The 25,990-nt window shown below is 36.2% G+C and overlaps 2 protein-coding genes across 10 annotated transcripts in view; one reads left to right on the top strand and one right to left on the bottom strand.

Moving 5' to 3' along the window:
- Positions 1-1,799, bottom strand: part of TOP3A (topoisomerase 3alpha) — a 48,139-nt gene extending 46,340 nt beyond the window's left edge. For 2 of the 6 annotated variants that reach the window (XM_089719542.1, XM_089719541.1), the window contains exon 1: positions 1,408-1,799. In XM_089719542.1, coding sequence (XP_089575668.1) covers positions 1,408-1,692 — 285 coding nt within the window. In that variant the 5' untranslated portion in view covers positions 1,693-1,799. The remainder of the gene's footprint in view (positions 1-1,407) is intronic. The other 4 variants (XM_012226576.4, XM_089719540.1, XM_012226577.4 and 1 more) reach the window with 3 other exon arrangements.
- A 16,648-nt stretch (positions 1,800-18,447) lies between these two features.
- LOC105641921 (F-box family protein) lies at positions 18,448-24,637 on the top strand. Of its 4 annotated transcripts, none has more exons than XM_020682410.3 (3): positions 18,448-20,496; positions 20,593-20,896; positions 24,102-24,637. In XM_020682410.3, exons 1-3 carry the CDS (start codon positions 19,038-19,040, stop codon positions 24,112-24,114), a joined length of 1,776 nt encoding a protein of 591 aa, XP_020538069.1. In that variant the 5' UTR covers positions 18,448-19,037; the 3' UTR covers positions 24,115-24,637. The 4 variants fall into 4 exon arrangements, with proteins under 4 accessions (XP_020538069.1, XP_089575480.1, XP_089575482.1 ...); XM_089719354.1 differs by adding an exon at positions 23,720-23,957 and having other exon boundaries at positions 18,448-20,896; XM_089719356.1 differs by lacking the exon at positions 24,102-24,637 and adding an exon at positions 21,994-23,713 and having other exon boundaries at positions 18,448-20,896.
- Positions 24,638-25,990: the final 1,353 nt, after the last annotated feature.

The raw sequence follows: 25,990 nt of genomic DNA, 5'->3' as shown, positions 1-25,990 counted from the left end.
TACGATATTGAGGTGACACTGATTATGATGGAAAAATTAGACAACAAATGCTGGCAGCATACCAGCAGCAGTGGTTGGTTCATAAGACGTAAAAACACCATGATAGCAGATTTTGTAGTCATGTGGCTGTCATGGTGGTGGTAGGAAAAGCAACAGTGTTGACTACATAATTGCAATCACAATGGTGATGGTGGCTGCAGCAATGGTAACCACAAGGCATGGTGTAGTGGTGGCAGCCTTATATCAGTGGTTCAAGATGCTACGGTGGTTACAAGGACACTATGAATTTATTCAGATTCATAAAAATGGCTGCAATATTTTGGTTCAATAAAATTTGTAAAATAATACCTCACACAATTCCAAACAAAATAGATGGGGCCAACTCCACAGATTCTTTTCACAGTGCATCCTATCTCAAGTCATATATGCATCGAATGTCAACTAAGATTCTGGACAATTTCATCCCATGGTATGCCAAAAATAGAACACTGGTATTTGAATGCTCAAAACAATATAAAAATTGAACTCTTTTCTTTTGTAGATTAAAATAAAATCATATATTGGAGGACAATAAATCATAAGTCATGTTTGTTACTAAACCTTCAGATATTTATAAGTGTTAGGTTATTTGCATTGTTTTATACTTTGATTTAGTTACATCTAAGGCGTAGACATAAATTAAGCCAAATTAAGTTATAACACAATCCAATTCACTAACTATATCTTCAAATCTAATCATATCCATTAAACTAACAGGTTTTAATTTACAAATTAACAAATCAGAATCCAATATTTTTTCACTTTAACCTTGTTTATAAGAAACGAAAAAACTCTAACATAACTCCAAAAAAAGACAAAAAAGTACTGTCCTCCAATTGAATTGGAAAAGGTTTAAATAGACCCCTCTAAAAACTCCTAAAGCACCCTCATGTCCGACAATAAACTAAAGGGATATCATATTTTGATTTAAGATAAAAAAATCTGCTCCACCAAAGAAAATTGGCACGTCTCTTCCACCAAAACCTCTCCATTTTAGACCACTGAAAAGTCTCCAGAGCTTCTGTACAACCCATTCCTCCTCAAAAAAAACCTAAAACGGTGATTCCATATTGCCCAACCCCATCCTCACAACACATAATACACCAATCAAGACATAAATCCTTATCAGGCCTATTCTGCAAAAATCATCTTTAGCATGATTTTGCTTTTCTAAGGAAAAGGAATCAAGGGGAAATTAAATGGACTACATTGATACAGTTCCATAACATTTCCATAACTGCATGGTTTTGTATGTTAGGTTGTAAAAATTCAGGGTATATAAATTTTATCTTTTCGATATTATTCTTGGCGGAGCCACCATTCGACAGACGCTTTTGAAGTAAATAAATATAGGGAGGAGAGAGAAACCTCAGGGACGAATTTACGGACGGGGGCGGAGAATAAATCGGCAGGATCACAAGAATGCCACTTGCGGAAGCGGTCTTCGAATTCGAGCTCCATCAGGTGACCCGTGACGGAGGTCATAAGCATGTGGCATGGCTGCCCATTAATCACGTAAGTAAACTCGAAGATTTTGTTATAGCGGGACCGCCCCTCTCTTACTCTCAGTCCATGCTGTTGGTTCCTTGAGAGTATAGTCGCCACAGATTTCGCCACCGAAGGCTTCTCCGCCACGTTCAGTACGTTAATCATTACCAATAATGGAGAAAGATGTCTGGAGGATTTGGGAGGGGATGAGACTAGATTTGAGGGGGTTTTCTTCCTCTTTTTTTCCCGCCGATTTCAGATTGAGAGAGCGAGAGGTTGGTATTATGACTAAAGTATCCTTCAGGCGATTCATGGTATCAAAGTGTTGTGGAGGGTATCATCGTCTTTCCATCTGTCAAGAATAAGTGTGAAATCTCTATTATCTATATACCGGCATAGAAGTCATGAGTGCGTCAATTATCATAAGTTGTATTTTTTAAATATAATTTTAAATTTATGTCATAATATAATGAAATATAGTATTACATGATAAAGTTTATGTATGATCATTACATTTGTTTTAAAGGAAAAATCCATAATATTATTGATAAGAATAAAAGTTGAACAATGTATTGAGAATGGCTTAATTTAAAAAAAAAATCATGATTTATGCGAGTTGTTATAGAAACACCTTAAATTAACTTTCATCCCCCTGACACCCCAAATTAAAAAATTTGTATTATTATCACCTTAAATTCAAGTCCTGACAGGGTTTGGAATAAAAAACTATTAAAGTGGGTCACAAAGAACCATGTTAGGTTAACTTAACCCATGGTGTCACAACGGTACCTTTTCGCTACCTCATTTTTTTCCCCCAAAATCCATTGTCTTCTCCGACCAACCCCTCCATTTCTTCCTCCGATCTCGACATTGAGGTGTTATAATTAAAAATTATTTCTTTACTTAATTTATTTTTTACTTTTCCGTTTTGACGCAGTCCACATGATCTTTCTTTCATCATAGAAGCACCACTTTAAGTACTCTAATGGGTGTCACTTTTACTGCCATTATTGGATAAATGGAAACTGGAGAAATGGAGTAGCAGTCTTCGTCTGTTGCTATAGTTGTTGATTAAACCACATAGAATCTGCTTGAGTGTTTTCAGGTGAAGAGAACTTATGGGTTTGTTGGTTTCCAAGAGAGAGAAGAATCTCGTCCCTTTCTCTATCATTTGAGTTTTTATGTCTTTCCAAGAGACCATACTTCTTCACCAGGTGGACCAAGCCTTAGCTCAAGCTTCTTCTCCTCTATAGATCTTTCATCAGCTCTTTTAATAAGCCATTCTCTTTCTCTTGGAAACAAATCCAGTAACTGAGGATATGTCTCGCCATTCTTTGAACCACCCTCCATTGAACAGATAAAATATCACTTTTTAGGTGATAGAAGATAGAAAGAAAGATAATTTAGAGGAATAGAATTTCTTATTATTCATTCTTCTGTAATGTTAAATTTATACTGTATACATGTATCAGTTTAGGAAAGTCAAAATATTCTGCTCTATTGATTTTATGCTTAATTTTCTCCTAAATTATTGGTATTTGACTTTCCATATTGTATCACTCCCCCTCAAGTTGATCAGCGGGATTTCCAATGTTCAACTTGCCCAATACTTCATGAAAAGATTGAGTTGTAACTCCCTTCGTCAAAATGTCGGCTAACTGGTGTTCAGACCTCACAAATGGAAGCTCGATGATACCTCCTTCAAGTTTCTCCTTGATGAAGTGTCTATCAACTTCTACATGCTTTGTCCTGTCATGTTGGACAGGATTTCCAGAAATGCTGATGGCTGCCTTGTTATCACACTTTAGTTTGGCTGGGCCTTGAGGTGGAAAACCCAATTCATCAAGAATTTTTTTTAGCCATAATACCTCTTTTACTCCTCTGGCAATTCCTCTGAACTCAGCTTCAGCACTTGAAAGAGCAACCACCTTTTGTTTCTTGCTACGCCAAGTTACCAGATTTCCACCAACCAGAGTGAAGTAACCAGAAGTGGATTTTCTATCATTTGGATTTCCCGCCCAATCAGCATCAGTGTAAGCTTCTATTTCCAAGTGTTCATTGTCTCTGAACAAGATTCCATGTCCAGGAGTTCCCTTGAGATACCTCACAATCCTCGTCACAGCTTCCATGTGCTCCTTCTGTGGAGAGTGCATAAACTGGCTAACCACCCCGACTGCATATGCTATATCTGGTCTAGTATGAGATAAGTAAATTAATTTCCCAACTAGTCGCTGATACAGTTCTTTGTCGGCGGGCTCTCCTCCTTCCTTCAACACAAGGCCATGATTAACTTGTATAGGAGTGTCAATTGGTTTGCAGTCAATCATCTTTGTTTCAGCAAGAAGATCTAAGACATATTTCCTTTGAGAAATGAAAATCCCCATCTTTGATCTTAGGACTTCAATTCCAAGGAAATATTTAAGACCTCCCAAATCTTTCATTTCAAATTCAGCAAACAGATTATCTCGAAGCTTTGTTATTTCTTCCTTGTCACTACCTGTGATGATCATATCATCCACATAGATGATCAGGCATGTGATTAGTTCTCCTCTTTTCTTTAAAAACAAGGTGTGATCAGAATTACTCTGCCGATAGCCATATCTTTTCATTGCTTCGGTGAACCTTCCAAACCATGCCGGTGGAGATTGTTTTAATCCATATAGTGCCTTTTGAAGTCGGCAAACTTCGTTTCCTTTAAAGTTTTTAGAAAAGCCTGGGGGAATTTCCATATATACCTCTTCCTTCAAATCCCCATGTAGGAATGCATTTTTCACATCAAACTGGTGCATAGGCCATCTTTTGTTTGCAGCAATGGAAAAAAGAACCCGAATTGTGTCTATCTTTGCAACTGGAGAAAAGGTTTCTGAGTAATCTATGCCATAGGTTTGAGTGTAGCCTTTTGCAACCAGTCTGGCCTTGTATCTTTCAACTGTCCCATCAGCCTTATGCTTAATAGTAAACACCCATCTGCACCCTACAGGTTTCTTCCCATTTGGTAGTTCACATGTTACCCATGTTCCATTTTTTTTCCAGAGCTTTCATTTCTTCTTTCATTGCTTCCCACCATTCCTTTTTTTGCTTTGCCTCCTCTACTGATCTCGAAATTACCTCATGAATGGTAAGCGAGAAAGTTTTTACAGCTTCACTGGTCCTACCCCTCACTAGATGTTCCAAGGGGTATCTAAAACCTCTAGTAACTCTTTCAGGAGAGTACCTTCTTGGTGGAATCCCACGAGTACTTCTTGGAGGCAGATGGTATCTTTCTTCTTGGATCTCCTGTTCAGAGTTAGTATCAATCAAATCATTATTACTAAAGGAGTGTGATTCCTCACTTACCTCTAGTTGGACATCTTCAGAAGGAGAGACATTGGGTAAAGATGGCACTTCTTGTGGTACTGAGTGTGTGTCACCTTCTGATTCTTGTTTGATAGATTCATTTGCAAGCTTAGTTGATTCTGGAATAGCACTGTCTAAGATAGCACTATTGTTCAACCATGCTAGTGGATCACTATTGTTCTCCTCCTGACCACTAGAATGAGCAATATAGTAATATTCAGTCTCGACAAAGTTACAGTCCATAGTCACATAGGTCTTGCGTGTACTAGGACTATAACACCTGTACCCCTTCTGATGAAGTGCATATCCCATAAAAACACATTTGATTGCACAAGGGTCTAGTTTAGCTCTATCCCCTTTTGGAATGTGAACGAAAACAGAGCACCCAAAAATCCGTGGAGGCAAAGATAAAGCTTGGGGAACGTCTACTTGACTACCAAGGACTTGTAAGGGTGTTTTATGATCCAAAATCTTTATGGGTAACTGGTTCAGAAGGTAGGCGGAAGTAGCAAGGGCTTCTGGCCAAAAAAATTTCGGAACACGGGACTCGATAAGCATTGCTCGTGTCATATCCAGAAGGGTTCTATTCCGACGTTCAGCAACACCATTTTGTTGTGGTGTATAGGGACATGTAGTTTGGTGGATTAGACCATTTTCAAGGAAGAAGTTTTTCATGGCTCCGTTGACATATTCAGTGCCATTGTCAGAACGGAGAATTTTAATTTTTCGGTGGAATTGAGTTTGAATCATGTGGAAGAATGCAACAAATTTTTCAAACACCTCAGATTTATGCTTTAAAAAATACACCCACGTCATGCGAGAAAAATCATCCACAAATAACACAAAATATTGAAAACCAGTAGAGCATGGAGCAGGACCCCAAACATCAGAGTGAATCAAACTAAATGCTTTATCAAGTCTAGTATTGTTTAAAGGAAATGAAACACGGTGACTTTTCGCAAGTATGCAAGTCTCACAATTCAAACAAGAGTTCCTATTTTTAAACAAAGTAGGAAATAAGAACCGTAAATAACTTGCCGACGGATGTCCCAATCTTCTATGCCATAGCCAAATTTGTCTATCCTCAGTTCCATGAGCAAGTAATACAACCCCCTTTTTTACCACGTCATCGACATAATACAGTCCGTCAAACTCAGTACCACGCCCAATGATCTCCTTCGTATGAATGTCCTGCAAAAGACAAAATTGAGGATACATGAGAACCACACAATTCAGTTCTTTAGTAATATGACTGACTGATAAAAGTTTATGCGAGAGTGAGGGGACATAAAGACAATGCTCCAATTCCATTTTAGGATTGAATTTAATTTTTCCAGCATTTTCCACTTTTGACAACATGCCATTTGCACTTTGTATGAAGTTTTTTTCTGGAATTTCTGAGGTAATAAGATCTGAAGCATCGTAAGTGACGGTATGTGAGGCACCCGAGTCAAGAATCCATTTATTTTCTTTTTCCGGACTAGGCTGAATCTGAGCAAAATTTAATTGGGCTGGCTCCACTTGTTCTTCCTTTTTGGTCCGGTTTATTGGCTTTGGTAGTGGGCCGAACAGCATAGACCCTTCTTCTCTTTTGAAATATGGCCTAGTGGGTAGTTTATTTCCCACATCCCCATCTCTTTCATTACTTGAGAGAATTTTAGGGTTCTTACCAAAGCTTCCAGCGCCGCCGCTTGCCATAGCAGTGATCCCCGCTTGGCTTGTTCCTCCGCCACAATTCTCGCTGCTTTCAGTTTTGCCGGTAGCCTCTTGGTTGCCCGAAGCTGTATTTGCTTTACTTGTACCTTTCTTTTTAATTCGGTTCCCATTCTCCCACCAGTCAGGGTAACCAATTAGTTCAAAACAACCCTCCTTGGTATGCTTTTTCATACCACAATGAGAACATTGAAGTTTTAAGCGATCTTCCTGTGATGAGCTTCTATGATCTGAGAGATCTGATCGATTCTTTTGCTGTCCAGACATTCTGCTTCGATTCACTGGTTTTGCGATCAGGCCCGAACTTATGCCACCCGATGATGTATCATCTTCGCCGGAGGTAGCAGGTTTCAGTACTTGGATTCTTGCGGCCTCTTGACGAACCGAGGCATATGCAGCCTCTACTAAGGGTTTAGGCTCCTGATTCAAAAGATCCTTCCTGACCGATTCGAACCTCTCATCGATTGCCGTCAAAAACTGGTATAATCGTTGCTCATTGACATATTTATTGAATTCTGCTATATCTTCTAGACATCTCATGGGGTTTGGCTGTCTACGATCAATTGTCTGCCAATACCCCTGTAGTGTGCTCCACAGCCCTTCAAGAGTCCCATTGCCTTGTCTGATGATACTTGCCTTCTTGTGTAAATCGTATGTTTGTAACGAATCTACACCACTGCCGTATGTTGTGGCTAAACCTTCCCACAAGGTTTTGGCAGTAGGGTAGTTTATCACACTGTTTACCAGACTGGAATCAATATTTTGAATGATCCAGGTAAACACGATTTGGTCCTCTTGATCCCATAATTGAAAGGTAGGATCTGTGTTTGGAGGAGGATTAGAGGACAGGTATTTTGTTTTTCCCTTTCCTCCTATTGCTGCTCGCATCAACCGAGCCCAGATAGCATAATTATCTCCTGTTAATTTTGTGGCTATTGTCAAATCTGTTTGAAGAGTTTGTTTTAACAGATTCGCAAATTGGAGGGCTATATCATCTGGTAACATTGATTTAGTATTACCAGTCGTGTTGGAATTGTTTTCAGAATCACTTTCTGACATTATTTGGTTTGGCTTTGAAGGATCAATTCAAGGAGGGATTTTGGTAGATGATGATTGCTGGTTCTCTCCTTCTGGATTGAAGAACCTGCTCTGATACCATGATAGAAGATAGAAAGAAAGATAATTTAGAGGAATAGAATTTCTTATTATTCATTCTTCTGTAATGTTAAATTTATACTGTATACATGTATCAGTTTAAGAAAGTCAAAATATTCTGCTCTATTGATTTTAGGCTTAATTTTCTCCTAAATTATTGGTATTTGACTTTCCATATTGTATCATTAGGTTTCTTCTTTGACTTTTTAACACTAGAAAGAAGTAAGAATGCAAGAAATCTCATTGAAGTGTGAAAAGAAACCAAAGTGGAGCATTATCATCTAGTGTTAATAATCGGGAAATCTAAGACTAAGAGAAATAGAAGAGTTCTAGTGGAGCTTCTTCAGCAACTAAGATGGTGGAGGCTTTGTAGTGATGATGGAGCTAGACCGGCTTCGCTTAAAGAGTTTCTTGAAGTTGAACAGAGATTTGGGGATGTAACGTTGTATAGTAATGCAGATGGTGATGCAGCTAAGGAATGGAGTTGATGGGCGGGTGTTGTTTGCCGCCGGAAGGGTTTTGCCCCCTGCTAACGCTGAGATTGATGATGGAGCATCGATGGCTGGGATTCTCTATGAAAACGACACTGTTTTGACTCTTTGGGTTAAGTTAACCCAACATGGTTATGTGGAACCTACTTTAATAGTTTTTTATTTAAAACCCCAACAAAATTTGAATTCAGGGTGATAATAATACAAACATTTTAATTTGGGTACTAGGGGGATGAAGGTTAGTTTATGGTGTTTCTGTAACAACTCGCATAACTCAGGGTTTTTTTGTAGGTTAAGCCCTATTAGGAATATAATCTCATACTTAATAATGATTAAAACAAATAAAAGCCCTAATAAGCAAATGAGCTCCTCCGTTTGATTGTCTGCGAATCCATTTAACCTTAATATCAGGCTTAAGATTAAGAAATGATCTGCAACCTAGAACCACCAAACCAAACTCAGAGTGTAAGCTATGAATAAGGACTTGGCAATTGGAGAGAACACATCCATTCATACATAATAGTTCAACTTATGGAAAACATTGTAAATACTATATTGACATTGCACACATAATTATATAAAAAAATATAATAGTATCTAGGGAAAAAAAGTTTGGAGCTTATGAGGTTTAACATAATTACTTACTTCATCCCTACATTTGTAAAAATTAATTTACTCATCCTTAGTTTTAGTTTCATCCAATAATAAGGGCATTTCCATTGTTATGTCAATATAGAAATTTGAGTCTCTTAAGTAAGTGAAATATTATTAATGACAAAAATAGCCTTGGTTGACTAATTTAAACAAACATGACATTTGAATTTTGAAGTTGAAGAAGGTGCTTAGACCATAGGTGTATTAGGGATTCGTCTATTGGGGGATGACCTCCACACATGCAAAGGTCGTGGCAGTGTGAATGGTTATCCTTAGAACATCTCCAATGTTAATTTGGATTGATTTTATTTAATTATCACATAAAAAAATTGAAAGATTTTTTTTTTAAAAAAAATATTCTCCAATGATAATGTTTATTTGTTATATTAAGATGATGTGTAAAAAAAAAAAAAGACATTATCAACCACATCTTCTATTTTTTGAGGGTCTCTTAGATAATGTAGGTATTTATTGCTTTATGGTGATTGATTATATATTAAATTTTGAACCCAGAAAAGAAAAGAGGATGTAAGAGGATGTAAGAGGATCTGAAAGTAGTGCATTGCCACTCTAGATTTGAGAGCCATTAATGTGCCATAAAGGAGATTCTCCAATTTTCGGCACTCCTCTCTCTAGAGTATTCGAGAAAGTGAAGTCAGCGGGTTTGTTGAAACCGCTCGCACCAAAACCTCCTCCAACACCTTTGCCAAGGAACGTTGATCATAATGCGTACTGCCACTTCCACCAAAGCAAGGGTCACACCACCGACAATTGCTTGCAGTTGAGACATGAAATTCAAGATTTAATTGACAATGGCAAGGTTACTAATCCTGAAAAGTCAAGGCCGAGCACGAGGACTAATCCACTTTCCAACTTTCGAAACATGCCGCCTCCTAAAAATTTATATATGATTAAGTCTGGTAAGACTCCCAAAGAGGTCATGGCCGAATTTAAAGAGGAGGAGGTAGAAAGAGAGAGAGAGAGAGAGAGAGAGAGAGAGAGATATTATTGGACCATATCTATGTTATGGTCCTGAACGTATGGGATAATGATGAGGAATGGTTGGATCAGAGTGAGCAAGTTTGGGTGGCGAGCGATGATGAGGTAGTTGTGCATCCTGTTACTCTGGACGTTTGGAGTAGCGAGGAAGAAGAAGAAGCAAGAGCTGTGAACCATATGACTCGTAGCAGTTGGATATATCAGCTAGATACGATCAAACCTTAGGGAGAAAATGAGAAGGCAAGCTCATCAGATGTGCCAAAGAAAGAAGTCAAAGATGATGTACTGATGAGGCAGTTGAAAAGAACCCAAGCAAATATAAGCATGTGGGACCTGCTCGTCTCTTCAAAGAAACATCGAGAAGCTTTGCTGAAACCGATGGTAGAGATTCCAATTTCATCGTCTATATCTCCAGCCAATTTTATGGGGTTAGTTCAGCATAATCCCCTCACTATCACTTTTTCTGATGATGAACTTTCTCTGAAGGAAGGAATCACACTGAAGCATTGTTCATAAAGGCTAAGTTAGAGGGATAGTTATCGGTAATGTGATGATCGATGACGGGTCAGCCCTAAATGTGTGTCCTTTGAAGTTGCTTTCCAAGTTCAAGATGGAACTGTCTGATTTGGAACACTCTAATGTTGTGATTAGAGCATACGATGACTCGAAGAGGTAGGTTGAGGGTATTTTCAAGATAGTGGTCAAGGTGGGACCGATAGAAAAGTAGACTGAGTTTATCATTATTGATATTCCCCTAACATTTGCCCTACTCTTGGGGCGCCCATGGTACCATTCCTTAAGAGGAGTACTATCAACGCTACACCAAAAAATCAAGTTTCCATTCAATGGTGAAGTCATCACCATACCTACTGCAAGTGAGAGAAGCGTAGCTACGCTAAATATGGACAAGCAAGTAATCCTCCATGGACCGGTTTTTAGATCGCAGTACTTAGCACTGACATGGGGCCCACTATCTCCAACATCATGAAGAGGATGAATTATGAAGAAGGGAAAGGGCTTGGAAAGGACCAACAAAGCATCACAGAGCTACCTGAAATCCACACTCAAAGAAACCACATGGGCCTGAGGTACAAAATTAGAAACACACCACAAAATACATATGACTGTTTGGACATGGATGGCTAATTTGTCTGTTTGAGTGAGCATTCCTCTCCATGTCTACAGACAGAGCCTTTTGAGCACAAGGGGAAGACGTATCCAAGTCTTGAAATCTTTGTGGATGTGATTGACATCTTAGGGGTAGAGCCCAAGGAACCAAAATCTAAAGAAGAGAAAGAGCAGAAAGATGAAGAAAAAGAACCCGATAAAGAGGGGGTTGAAGGGCCAAAAGCGGTCGAGGAGAAAGAGAAGAAGGAAGAACAATAAGAGGGACAAGCTGCCCAAGTGAAGGAGGAGTATAACATCCCTTCCCGGTCCACCCGTAAACCCGAATGAACCGAACCGAGACGCTACAAACTGGTTCACTGTATGGCCTGACATGCTGAAATCATAATGTATATTGAATATAATATCATGCTGATGTTGTTTACAAAAATAATGTAATTTATATTTACAAAACATGATACTAGTTTACAAAATGAAATGGGCCCAACTGTGTGCCCTGTACATGCCATAAAAAGGCTAGACAAAAGATACACATTAAGATGATTAGCTACCCTGAAGACTGAGTCTTCTACAGATGAACTGCAGCAGTTGTAAGCTGACTCTCTACGGTCCAATCTCAAAACCTGCGAGTTAAATAGGTAACTCGCTGAGCAAATAAAGCTCAGTGGATATCTCAACATATAAAGAAACAATTAAGCACATCCATAGATAGAAATAAGCATGTAAATGCATATGGATAATTAAACATATAAGCACATATAGCATGATCCTTTCATTATACCTTGATTATCTTTTGTACTGTTTATAATACTGTATGATTCATGAAATGTTTTGTCAAGATATCTGTATGGCTCCATAAGGTTATAGTGAAACCGAAGTGATAAGAAAAAAAAACTGTATGAAACTGGATGAATACTGTATGCTTGGCTGCTATGGCCCATATATAATCATATCCACTCAACGGCCTGTAGCTGGAGTATCAAACTGTATGGGGTGCAGATCTGCTATCCTATGTCGCGACATAGCCTTATCTACATGGTTTCTGCCTAACCTCAATGGAGCATAATGTTGGTATTGTAAATAATAACACAACATCATATTAATAGTTCATAACTTCATAATTCATAATGTTTATTTGATTTCACATCATTTGCATGCTTGAATGTTGTTTTGATACATGTTCTCATATTGTATTTTGGTGTTAAAATGATTGGAGGCATATAAGTGAAGCAAAGGAATACAATTGCATTGAAAATGAAGTCCAAAAGTGCAGGAAAACACAAGTCGCGAGCGCGCCTTGCCAAGTCGCGAGCGCGTAAAGCACCAGATGAGAGTCAGTGAGTTTCAAGTGAAAGTCGCGAGCGCGCACTTGAAAGTCGCGAGCGCGTAGAGTGTAAAATGAGAGACAGTGAGTTATCGGGCACAAGTCGCGAGCGCACAGTGCAATGTCGCGAGCGCGAGAAGTGCCAAATGAGAGGCAGTGAGGTTGCGAGCACAAGTCGCGAGCGCACAGTGAAAAGTCGCGAGCGCGAGATGTGCCAAATAAGAGTCAGAGAGTTTCAGGTGAAAGTCGCGAGTGCGCACTTGAAAGTCGCGAGCGCGTAGAGTGTAAAATGAGAGACAGTGAGTTATCGGGCACAAGTCGCGAGCGCGCAGTGCAATGTCGCGAGCGCGAGAAGTGCCAAATGAGAGTCAGTGAGGTTGCGAGCACAAGTCGCGAGCACGCAGTGCAAATTCGCGAGCGCGAGAAGGCAACGCGAGCTCGTCATGCAATTCGCGCGCGCGCGTCGCGTCTTCCAGCCTACACAGTCTGTACTCTTTTGATCATATCTCTCAATATACAACTCCGATTTGGATGATTCAAAAACCCATGTAAAGCTAACACTTCCTAATTCCATCATTAAATGGGGTCAAAATCAATATGAAGTTACTGGTAAAATTTCCAGCAAGCCCTGTTTCAACATAAACTCAATATTTACTTCATTTATTCAATTCCTCCCCTGTTTTCTCACCATTACCAGTCCTCCCACTCAACATGAAGCAATATTTTCTCATTAGCAACGCACCACACAAATTCTCATGCAAAGAAAATGGTAAATGAAAAGAGATATCAAACCTTTACTCCAAAAAGCTTGAGCTCTTCTTTACCTTCCTTTTTCTACACTCTTTGAACTCCTTTCACCTATAAATAAGAATTCTTATGACTATTCTAAAAATAGCACCAAATGATTCAATTATGAACTTCAAGAAGGTTTACTTACTTGGATAGAAGAGAAGTTGAAGTTAAGGCTTAACTACCATGAAAATGGATGGAGAAAGGAAGGAGATGAAGAAGATGAAGATAAAGATGAAAAATGGGAAAGTGAAGTGATAATCACGGGTAGGCCATCACAATATCAAGGGATTTTATGTAAAACTTCCTAACTGGTACCTCAATTAGCAAAAGGCTATCACTTAATACTCAAGCTTGATCTTTTAGTGCAAGTAAATCCTCACCCATATGCTTTGATCTTTTTCTCTCAATCAAGTAAGTCCACTTATAATCCCATTCTACCCCAACTGGGTTTGGTTCAACTCGACTCAACTCGACTACTCGACTCTATGCTAAGACTCGACTCGGTAGGATGTCACAAGGAGGAAGCCAATAAAGAGAAAGCAAGCACCAGCAAAGAGGAGGAGGACCCTGCTAAATAAGTTCTGAAAGCAATAAAGGCATGTATCGAGGAAAGCTTTGAAGAAGCTGAAGCCTCTTCTGACGTGACTATTTCTGATAAAGATGAATCTGATTGTAACGAACTATCTATGCTTTTCAATGAAATGAACTTTAATTTTCCTTACTTGTTTGATGTCTCTCCTGATGGTTTCATTCATCAAGTAGATAAGTACATGCACATACTTGACATTAACTCATCATGCATGCTTGAATTTAATATTGGCACAAAAGATAATCCACGAATTTTTTTGATTGGGCCAAACCTAATGCTAGAGTTAAACACAAAATTTCAAAGTCTACTCATGGACAAAAAGGAAGCATTCGCATGGAGCTATAAAGATATGCCAGGGATAGACATGTCTATACCCATGCACACAATTCCTGTATATCCTGGAGCTAAGCCAGTGAAATGGAAGAGAAGAAGATTAAGACCAAAATGGGCCGAGAAAATTAAAGAGGAAGTGACCAAGCAAATAGACGTAAGATTTCTAGAAGTGGTTCACTATCCAGAATAGTTGGCGAATATAGTCCCAGTCCCTAAGAAAGATGGAAGGGTCAGAATATGTATAAACTATAAGGATCTGAACAAAGCATCACCAAAGGATGATTTTCCTCTCCCTCATATTGATATCTTGATCGATAGTGCATCAATGATGGGATACTACTCTATTATGGATGTGTTTGCAGGGTATAATTAGATTCTCATGGCACTATTGGACAAGGTCAAGATCGCATTTTTGACAGAGTTTGGTACGTTTTGCTACCGGGTGATGCCGTTTAGCTTAAAAAACGTTGGGGCTACTTACCAAAGGATGCCAACTACATTATTTCATGACATGATCCACAAGGAGTTAGAAGTTTATATAGATGATATGATTGTCATGACTAAGACACTAGAAGAGCATCCAGCAGCCCTAAAAAAGTTTATGGACAGAGTGATCAAATACAAGCTATGGTTGAACCCGAACAAGTGTGTATTCGAGGTAACTTCTAGGAAAGTGCTAGGATTCATAATAGGACTGAGGGGGATAGAGATTGATCCAGACAAGATTAAGGCAATCTAGGAGATGGAGCCGCCCAAGATAGAAAAGCAAGTGAGAAGCTTTCTAGGAAAAATTCAGTACATCAGTGGGTTCATATCGAAGTTATCTACAGTATGTGATCATATCTTCAAGCTTTTAAGGAAAGATCAGCCAGTAAAGTAAAATAATCACTACCAAATAGCTTTCAATAAAATCAAGGAATATTTGAAAGATCAGCCAGTAAAGTAGAACGATCACTGCCAAATAGCTTTCGATAAAATCAAGGAATATTTGTCAAGTCCCCGATTTTGTGCCTACCAAAGCCAGGAAACCCTTAATCCTGTACTTGACAGTGGAAGATGCTAGAATTGGAGCCATGTTAGCATAAGCTGATGAAGCCGGTGTTGAGAAGACAGTGTACTACCTGAGTAAAAAGCTTCTTCCAAATGAACAGAAATATAACTTGATTGAAAAAACTTTTTTAGTAATCGTATGGGCTACTACAAAGCTTCGACACTACTTTCAGTCTTATAAGGTGATAGCAGTATCGAGGATGGATCCAGTTAAATATTTGTATGGGACATCAGCACTAATGGGGAAGCTAGCAAGATGGCTAATCCTGCTGTCAGAATTTGACATTGAATATGCTACGAAGAAAACCGTCAAAGGACGAGCAGTTGTAGATTTTTCAGCAGATCATCTAGTGGAAGACAATGAATAATGGGACATCAATTTTCCTGATGAACATCTGAACTTAATAGAAAAGAAAGGATGAAAGCTTTACTTTCATGGTTCAGCTTACAGCAAAGGAGCTGAGTAGGCGTATTGTTGGAATCTCCACAAGGAGAAGTTATCCTGATGTTGAAGAGATTACAGTTTGCAGTTACGAATAACATGGCAGAATATGAGGCCTGCTTATTTGGGTTTGAAGCTCTAATTGCTGTTAAAGCCGAAGAAGTTGAGGTTATTGGTGATTCAAAACTGGTCATCGAGCATGTAACGGGAATTGGGAAGTTAAAGAAGACAGGTTGAAACCCTATATCAATTACCTGCACATTGTTATTCAGAACTGCAAAGAGTGACCTTCACACAGATGCCTTGGCTAATTTAACATTAGCTTGGGAAGAGATTTCAATTGTGCTAAGAAGCCGTTTATGATGTCTTTGGGCAGCATCAATAAACTCACATCTCTTTTGTTTAATATTTCAGGAAGTAGCTTTTCCTAAATCCCAGCTGAAGCTCTACTTCTTTCACTGTTAAAAAAAAAAGAAAAAAGAAGAATTCTCTAATTTTAGTATTAATTGATTAAATAGATAAATGTACAAAAGCTTATCTGTATATATCTGTTAGTGAACTCGGCAGTTGTAGGATTTGTATACCATTAGTCGTGTATTAATATAGATGAAATAATTCTGTGAGCCCTTATTAGAAACATGGTGTATTGTGAGTTGGGCTAATTTGTAAATGTTTAAGATGTTATAAATTGGGGCCGAATTATAATATGAATATGAGGTTTATTTTCGCATAGTAATATGGCTTAATACTTAGAATTTACATTGATATAATTGAATTTTTTTTGTTAGGCTTACTACAGGCCTCAGGGGTTTTAAGCTTACCTGGACTCTAGTGCCGGTCCGGCCCATGGTTTCGGATCGTGACACAAAATTACCGATTTTCAGAATTTTGGGATAAAATTGTGCTTTACTAGGAAATCATTATTCTTTAACTCATTTTCAATTCCCTTTTATCTTTCAAATTGAATCAGAACTACTTTAATTTCTATTAATTGATATTAATACTCTCCAATTATAATATTTCTCATTATTCCAGATTTCTAGATACTCGGATAACTAAAATCATTCAACAAGCTAGAATAACGAGAGCTGCCAAATTGAGGATTTTACACAATTAAACCCTAATCAAATGTCTTAAGTTATTAATCCCTTAAATGCTAAATCAAAGTGCTAGCTTAAGGAGCTTCTCGTGCTAGTTTCTCATCATTAAAGCTTAAGCTCATTTAACATTTTTCCAATTTAATTTTCATAACAAAATTGGTTTCCATTAAACATCATATCTTATAATTAATAATTCCTCGTTAACAAATTAATGTAATTTCAATTATTCTATCCTTCCAAATAATAATAATTATCATAATAATCAAAATATCTAAAACTGCCAAATTGAGGATATTACGCTTCTTCCTCTACAGATTATTGGTACAGATTATTGGTCCCCAGTCATGGGTAAGAGTGAAGTTGTATCTCAAGTACATTTTAATTAGTTAATATATAGTTAATTAATTTGCAATTTATTTTGAGCAATCTTAATTAATTATTTATTATTGTTTTTGTTTAGGCTTAATAGAAGCCGTGTTACTATTTGGGGGGATTTTGTTATTTTGTTAATATATACAACCAAGACAAAGACATATTAATTGATGAAATTTATGTTGTTGTTTTCAACTCAATATTAATGAAAGAATGTAATGGTACTTTTTATAATTAATTTTTTATATTTTTTATTTTTCCTTTCATTTTTTCCATGTAACTAGCAAAATATTGTCATCCAATTTTATTATTAGGCAAGAATCAACTCAATGGCCCAAAATGCCTCTTCTTGGTTTAATGCTTGTCCTTTCTTATGTACATTACTTACACATTATGTTTAGTCGATGCGGGATTCGCTTAGGGTGTCACAATCCAAATCAAACAAGATTTATATTAATTCGATATACAAAAAATGAAGGAGTTCAAGGAGAAGTGCATATATATAAAGTTACATCTACAATTATATCTATTATTGTTACATCCATAATTCTAAATTTTTGAATTTCAAAATAGGTATGCTGGTGGAAAACAAGCTATAGAGATCTAAAAAAAAAAAAAAAAAAAAAAAATATCTATTGACAAGGCAAGCATTTTAAAGAAGAAAAAGAATATTGCAGAAATAATAGCCGATGTAGAAACCAATGAAAAGGTAAGAATACTATTTTTATTGTTAACTTTTTTTTTAGAAGAATAAAATGCCATGTGTATAACAAGAAAAGATTAATTATCATAAGTTGTTAAAAGTTCCTCTTAACTTTACAAATTATATAATTATGATCCTTTTGATCATTAGTAGTTTGTGTTGTTGTTTGACACAAAAAAGAAAGAAAATCCAACAATGGCATAAATTCTGGTTTTTTTTTTAAAATCAATTTCGTAAACACCGATCTGAATAATAATTTTATTTGAAAAATATATTCCATCTCCTTTTTGTTGGGTTACCAAAAGTCACTCAATCGGATTTTGAATATATCATTTTTTTTTTTAATATTTAGGGATTCAAAAGTCAAATTTGGATATTAATATTTTTTTAAGCTTCAATTCAATTACTTCATATTAAATTTATATATTTTTACATTTAAAACTAATTTAAATTTTAATGGACAATTTTTTAAAAAACAAAAATAATACTCATAAATTTACATAAAAAATAATACGATATAAGAACAAATAATAAAACAAATACGGTAAAATTTAAAATAAAACTATATTTTAAAACAACCTAATGCTAGTTATCTCGTATTTACGGTTTCAATTTCAGAAGAATCGTTGGATTGTTTATAAAAATAAATAAAAAAATAAATAATAATGTGATTGGATGGTTGTGGTGTAGTCTAATTTTGGACTTTTGGAGGTTTTTAGCAAAATGGTTCAAAATTGGTTGGCTAGCTGCCTGTCCACAGCCCTACTAAAGCAAAACAAATGGACCCAAAAAATTAAAAATAAAAATCAAATCTTCAATTTCCTTCTAAGATTGCAAATAATGCAATTCCTAATCTTTCTTCCTCCTCAACATTGATTCTCTTGACTCAGATGATACAGAAAGGGTGGACTTTTGCACAGACTCCTCATAACTTTACGTCACCCGGTCTCAATCTTAGCTTCTCTTTAATCTCTTCTTTTTCTTTCACTGTATGGTATTTCTTATGTATTTGCTGAAGAATTTGCAAACAAATCTAGTTCAGTTGTGGAGAATCTGAAACAAACACAGTCCGTTTTTGTGAATCTGTAACAGACCCAGTTCTCTGAATTCTGGGGAATCTTAAATTAAATTCAGTATGTTGGTTCTTTGTCTCTTCTAATGTGTTTCCATTAGAAGCAACAACTGAAGAATCTAGAACAAAGTTTCAATTTCAGATTTGTTTTGCTATGAATTGGTTTAATTCTGCTGGTAATTAGATCTTTTTGCTTCTCCTTACATGTACATACAATTTTGAGTTGCCTGATAAAGCTGTAAATAATAATTGGAAGTATTATGTTGCCTGAGTTGTGTGGTTCAAGCTTGCTTCTAGCTCTGCCGGATGATGTGTTTGCTATTATATCGCGTTCACTTTCTCCGAAAGACATATGTAATCTCAGTCTTTGTTGCCGGAGTTTGTGTACTCTGGTGGCCTCTGAGAAAGTTTGGCTCACCCAATGTGACATGGTAGGAATCCTTCCTCATAAGGATCTTATTGACTGGCGAAAGGGCGTGTCTTCTTACAAAGCTCTTTGTCGCTTCCTTGTTAGCGTTAAACCATTACTTGGAATTTGGGTTCATCAAAACCCTGAGCTAGGTAATGTGGTGTATGTCATGCCTGGTTTTATGTCTGTTGTTGGATGTAGAATAATACCTCAGGAGCTCGGCCCTTTAGGAATTGAGGACGGCCCTATACTATGGTCGCCGGTGTTTGAAATAATAGGGGATCTTGATGGTTCTGTTTTATTCTTTCTACATGGAAGAGAAAACGGAACTGACTATGTTTATCCTGGTTCAGTCAAGCCTGTTGAGCAGAATTGCAATGTATTATTGCTTGAGGTTGAGCCTGGACAACAGAAGAAGGGGAATGTATTATTGCAAAGTAAAAGCTTTGCCTATAATACAGATGAGCAAATTTCAAGAAAGCTTTCTAGGTCAAGTAGTGAATTGCCAAGGTCTCAGAGGATGCTTGGACAGGGCGATGTTAAGGTGCCTTTTAGCCGCTTGGGTTTTAGTGACCGAAGAAAGTTGATTGAGGTTGTCACTACCCATGTTCGCCAAAATGTACCTGATTCAGCAAATGGGCCAGTATTTCCCAGGTTGAGGAGTGATGAGGAAAACTTTGAGAAAGATATGGTATTCTTATTTGAAAGAAGATCTGTGCTTATCCAAATGTATGAGCTTGGTGGGAGTTGTATTGACTGGAAGGAATCTCCTGAACTGCCTTCTGATCCTACACAACTGCAATTGAGAGAGATTAGAAGGAGTATTGATTGTTCAAGTGGATTTCATAGTTCTCTCAATGGGGATGGTCACACAAAATCTATCATGAAGAAAAGTCTTGGTGGGTATTTTAGAGCTAGCTTTAGACAAATTTTGGGGAAGTCTCCCTCTATTAATGGCAGCCGCACACTTTCGAAAAATAATTCTTCAAGCAGTGAGAATAAGCATGCACAGCTTCACGAGTTCTTGAGATCAGGTGACACAATAGGATTGACGCTACATGCATCTACAGTAAGGTTATCTTCTTATCGAGCATGGCCAAATATGCATGATAGTCGGTTTGCCCTGTACAAGTTACCCATGTGGGTTCCGAGAGCTGACCAAGAGTATGCTGGTCTATGGGGGGGAACTTTTGGTTGGCCTCCAGGGAAGCCTACTGAAGATAAGCCTGGAAAAGCTCTCTTTTTTCTTTTGATCTCTTATGAGGAGTCTGATGTGCAGCGGCTGCTCATTGCTACCAAAATATTGGAAGGCACGCACTATGTTCTTCATCCAAATGGCTCAGCAATGTTTATAGCTAATATTGATGAACCATCACATGATCCATTTCCTTGGGATATTGATGCAGATTCCACTCCCGTGAGTGTAAAACATGCATTTGCAGGCGAGGGTATAGCAAATGGATATGGTTTCCGATATCCTGGCTCAAAGCCTGGTTCCCTTTTCGTTATTCAAAATGGTCTTCTTGCCTTCATTTGGAAGGAATCCAGAGCTGTCTTGACCATGCAGAGATTGAACCTGCAAGAGCTTTTGAAAAAGGGTGAACAGGTGCCTGCTCTACCTCCAATTGCCAACTTTTCATATTTGACCAAGTCCTACTCAAATGTGTTTGCTGGCTTCTCAAATGCCTCAACCTGTTTATCATCACCAAGGTTTGCCTTAATACTTTGTATTTCCTGAATATTCTTTTCATTTTTGATCAATTATCTAATGTTCTTAACTTCTTATGCCTTTATCCTTTGATTTATCTATATGTTTGGATATATAATGTTTATTTCCTAATACAACAAATAAATTATTTGATTCGTTTAGCTCTTTCCTCATGCTTGTGCCATGTGGATATCTGTGTGAAGCCCTTAAGATGTTTTACAAAATTTAAACAAAATAAAATTGCAATGCCACTGTAGTTGATAAAGCTGAACCAAGAATTAGTTTTTGGAGGTGTAAAATGATGATAGAAAATGTGGTTCAGTTTTTGAATTGATCAGCAATTTACTGTTTGATGCAAGTCCAATTTAAGGTTGCAAATGAGTTGAGTTGCTTGTGAGCTACTTGGAGTTTGGCTCAGAAAAGCTCACTCGAACTCGTCTTTTGGGGCTCATTTAACAAATGAACAGCCTGAACTAAGCAAAGTTCAGTTCATGAGCGGCTCTTTTATAGGCATTTGAACTAGCTTGTATACGATATATGTATGTATGTGGTTTATGGTATTTTTATTTGTGCCTTTTTATGAATAAATGTACTTTCTAAAAGTTATTTACTAAAAAAAATAATTTTCGATATTGAAGTTTGCACATTTATCATAAAAAAGTATATGTTTTGATAAAATTTTTAGCATATATATATATATATATATATATATATATATATTAACTTTTGAATAGATCTATAAGTAATTAAAGTTATATCATATAAATTGATTAATGAAAAAAAAAAAAAAAAAGCTAAGCTCAATTAAGATTATTTAGGCTCACTTAATCTTGGTAGCTTTACATGAGGTTGATGATAATTAGCTCAGTTGGGCTAATTTATTAACGAGCCAAGCGTGATGTAGCCAAAGCTTGCCTCCACTTGGCTTATTTGCACTCCTAACGTTTCATATAGAAACAGGTTCTCGGATTATCTTTGGGTTCATTGTTGATATTTCTCATTGCAACCCATGGTCTCAATGCCAATCCTTTGTTAATAAGTCAGTGTTTCTAGTTTTATCATGCATGACCTCATACATCTTCTCCTTACTGTCTTATAGATGACTTGCTGAATCAGGTACTTCAACTAGGTGTCTCTCAGATCTATGACAATTTGGTTAGTGTCTGAATTCAAAAAGATTTGAGCATTCAAAAAGATTTGACAAACTGTTCAGCTATTATTGTGAGAATTCAAAAAGATTTGAGCATTTAGCATTTATATGATACAATTTGGTTAGTGTCTGAATAATAAAGCATGCCTCATCTAGTTTGGCATTGGCTTGTTAAATGTTGATGGCTATAGTTTCTCTTATAGCTTTACAAAGTTCAGTTTACTGATTTTCTGTGCTAACCAGTGGATGAGATGTAACTTAGAAAATTACTTTACAAGATATAAGGAGAGTTTAGTTTTTAGTTATGTTTTATGATGACTGCTACTGTTTCTTGATACTTGTGGAAATGATGAATCATATTGCCACTGACCTTTAATGAAAAATTCTTCATGATTATAATTCTCTACAATTGCTTTTTTGCTAGTTATTTGAGAGGTGCTATTTGTTATTAGCAACATGTTCTCACATGCTCAAGTATGGATATAATTTAAGAAGTACCTCTTGTGTTTGGCTTTCTAAATTTTGTGGAAAATAACCTATACATGGATAATATTTTGAGGAAAAATCTTCGGAAAAAATAACTGATCTTATGTTGTTTATTTGCAGAACTGAAACTAGTTTGCAATTATTTTCTTGCATTGTTTGAAAAATATTCTTTTTCTTTCAACAAATAAGACTTTGGGTTTTGAACCTACAAGAACTTCATATTTTTCTGTTTGTAGCTAAATATGAGAGAAAATTATCCCAAAGACAAAGTTGTGTTGCCACTAGTGGTATGGCAATGATTGTGATGGATAGACATGATCATTAGTGGTTCTGTGGCAGGGTCTCAATCTTCTTAATCTGGACAATGGCTTTCAATCTTTTCAAAAAAATTTTAAAAAAATTCTCCATAAAATAGCTCACTTTTCCCTTTGACAAGAAAAGTGCTTTTCATGGAATAAATTTTCACCACCAAACACTGGAAAATGCTTCCTGGAAGTCACGTTTTGCATCTTAATACAGTTAGGTCCTGTTTCACTGTTAATTTTACGAGGAGCCTCAAATGAATGAAGCATGGATGTCAGTAATCAGAGAAATTCCCTCACAACTGGTTTTATTCATTTAAAAAGAGTATATATTATAAATACTTAGAATGCACTTATTATGACTGCATTGTTCTTTTCAATCATCCACTAACACTATGCCAATCTCAATGAACAAAAAGACAAAACTAAGAATCAGATAGTCTTGTTTGGTGTTAGGAAAGCTTAACCTAAAAAATCTTTTTTTTTTTCCTCCTTATAAAATAAGCCAAATCTGTTTGGTTGTTTCTTCTTTTAACTCCTTTTTGATTTAAGCCTTCTTGAAAACCAAATAGACTTCAACAAAAAGAAAAGCATTAAAATAAGAGATAAGAAGTTTAATTAACATTTTCCCTCAATGACTTTTCCCTTTTCCTTTTGGCTCTCCATTCCATTTACAACTTTCGAAGCTTTTACTATGTTTACTAGATCCAAACACAATTCTCTCTCTCTTGCTGGTTGATATCTTTAATTTTGGTGAAAAGAAAATCGACACACAACAAGGTAAACATTAAATGAAAAACCTCACCAAGCACATTTATAGTGTCTCCCTCGTAACTCTTTGTTTTACGATTCTCTTAAAATGGTTTTTGCTTTGGATTTGCATGCAGCTAGGATTTTGTCTCTTGAAGGTTGAGAATGAATTATAACCTTATGGTTTTATGGGTTATACACTAGCTTTGCTCTTGCCGTGGAGGAGAGAATGAGCTTTGCAGTTTCTACTTAAAAGAGTTACCCTGGGTATCTCATGTTAAAGATACCATGATAATCAAAACATGAAAATATATATGAATTTTTTTAAGACGTCTTGATTTTGCTGTTTGGATATTCATGAAATGTCCATAGAAGGTAATGTTTTCCTGTAATGTGCTTCTGCATAGATTCTAGGTATACTGTTTTACTGTAATGTTACTTGGCAGTATCTAGGGGTTGTTCAGCTTTACTCTGGTAGACATTTATCAATAGCTTCTAAAGTGTGTTTCTCATTGACAGGGAAAGACACTAATACAAAATTTATATGTTTTGAAACCAAAGCACGAGGACCAAAGGGTTGCTGCAGGACCTTTGATATGGTTGCTTATATAAAGTTTGAGCAGGCATTCTCAGTAGCTGTTGATGATCAAATTCCGGTACCCATTTTGTTGTTTTGCTGATGATGAGTGCTTCCCAGTGATGTTCAGTTGTCTAATAAATCATATCTCTCGAATGACAAATGTTAAGGTGATTCTTATGTATTCTGTAATAGAATTTTAATTAGGTTTAGATTATCTTTATGACAATGAACATTGGGTATAAGTATCTCAGTTAAATTAGACGATTCAGTGTACTTAAGATAAGAGATTGAATGAAGCATCTAAAAATGCATTTGAACTATAGAAGAGGAAAAGGAACATTCCTGTACTAATTATTTTATTTTTATACTTATCTGGGGCTGGGGAATGCTCTGTAGTTGTACTCCAAACTACTTATGTTTGGCATTTTTCTTATATTACATACATATCACCAAACACTGTCTGGTGTCATCAGAATGATTTTGGTCACTTGTCTTACAACCAATTATGTATAGCTAGTTTCGTACAAATGTTGTAGAGAAAATTTTATTGAATTTATTTGGAAATCCATACATTTTATCATCATATAAATGAATAATCAGATGCTCTTTCTGTAGTATCAATAAACTCGAAATTTGGAATTCATTTATAAATAAGTTCTAGATAGAATTCGTTTGTAAATGAACATTTTATGTTTCGAATAAATTTAAAATTTAAAATTTATTTGCTGTTATTTTCCAAAATCTCCTTGGCATAGTAATGTTTAGAAGGTTAGGAAAATGGATAGTTTTGTCATGAACTTTGTTTGTTCAAGATTGTGAAGTTTATTTAGAAATCTTATCTTTTTTTTGGTAGAATTTGGTTTAATCATATTCAAATCTATAGAATTGAATTCATAAAACTTAAATCTTTATTTTTTTTTCATACCGAACACAAAAATTTACTTTTATATCATTTAATTTCACAATCTTAATTATGTTTAGTAAAATCCTTCGTAGAATTTACAAAATTCTAAATTAATACGCCGCATGAGGGCCTTGGTTTTCTGGTTTTTGGATGACTATTTTGGCAGTTTGTATTATTGTTTTTTTTTTCCTAAAATTTTGAAAAAGAAAAGATTTATTATAAATTTATTTCTTTTATTATTAATATCTTAAAACAGAAAAGCAGATTCAAAATAAAGCAAGTGAATATTTCCCCATTTTCTCGGTAGGATTTTCAAAACACTAACTTTTGATATAGAAAATGAAAATAAAAAATTAAGGGGGAAAAGTAACCAAACACCCCGGTTAGATTTCCTCTCGATTCTAATTCATTTCCAATGCAGAAGAGGAAAATCAAATTCATCTGCCAAATGAATTCCAAATCCAAATGATTTTGATACGAATGAGGGCCCACGAGCCTTGACAGTAGAAATGTAAATCAGTAAAAATGTAAATTAACAGAGTGTCTTACGAGCTTAACTCGAAAAAAATTTAAAAGATTTGGCTCGAATTAAGTTTGAGCTCAAAATTTTTGAAAAAATTTAAAAAGATTCGGCCCAAATTAAATTTGAGCTCAAAATTTTCAAACTTGGTCTAACAAAATTCTACTTAAATTTAAATCGGCTCATTTACACTTGTACTTAACAATAATATAATTAAATCTCGCATTGGATAATTAGCATATGTTAACGCAGTGCATTATCAAGGCATACGTATGCAAAGCCCAAGTCATAGTAGCACGAAGAAAAAGAAAAAAGTAGTCATCTCTTAGGGGGTTATTCAGGCATGGGACTCAATTGTCTAAATATTGTACATATATAAGTTATTTAGATTTTGTATAGACTGA

The sequence above is a fragment of the Jatropha curcas genome, chromosome 3 (assembly GCF_041381405.1).
Source record: "Jatropha curcas cultivar XTBG-Jc1 chromosome 3, XTBG_Jcur_1.0, whole genome shotgun sequence".
Taxonomy (NCBI): domain Eukaryota; kingdom Viridiplantae; phylum Streptophyta; class Magnoliopsida; order Malpighiales; family Euphorbiaceae; genus Jatropha; species Jatropha curcas.
This window is presented reverse-complemented; position numbering and strand designations above follow the sequence as displayed.

Coding starts and splice junctions, on each gene's coding strand:
- LOC105641921 (XM_012226572.4), top strand. CDS start 19,038: ATGTTGCCTGAGTTGTGTGGTTCAAGCTTGCTTCTAGCTCTGCCGGAT.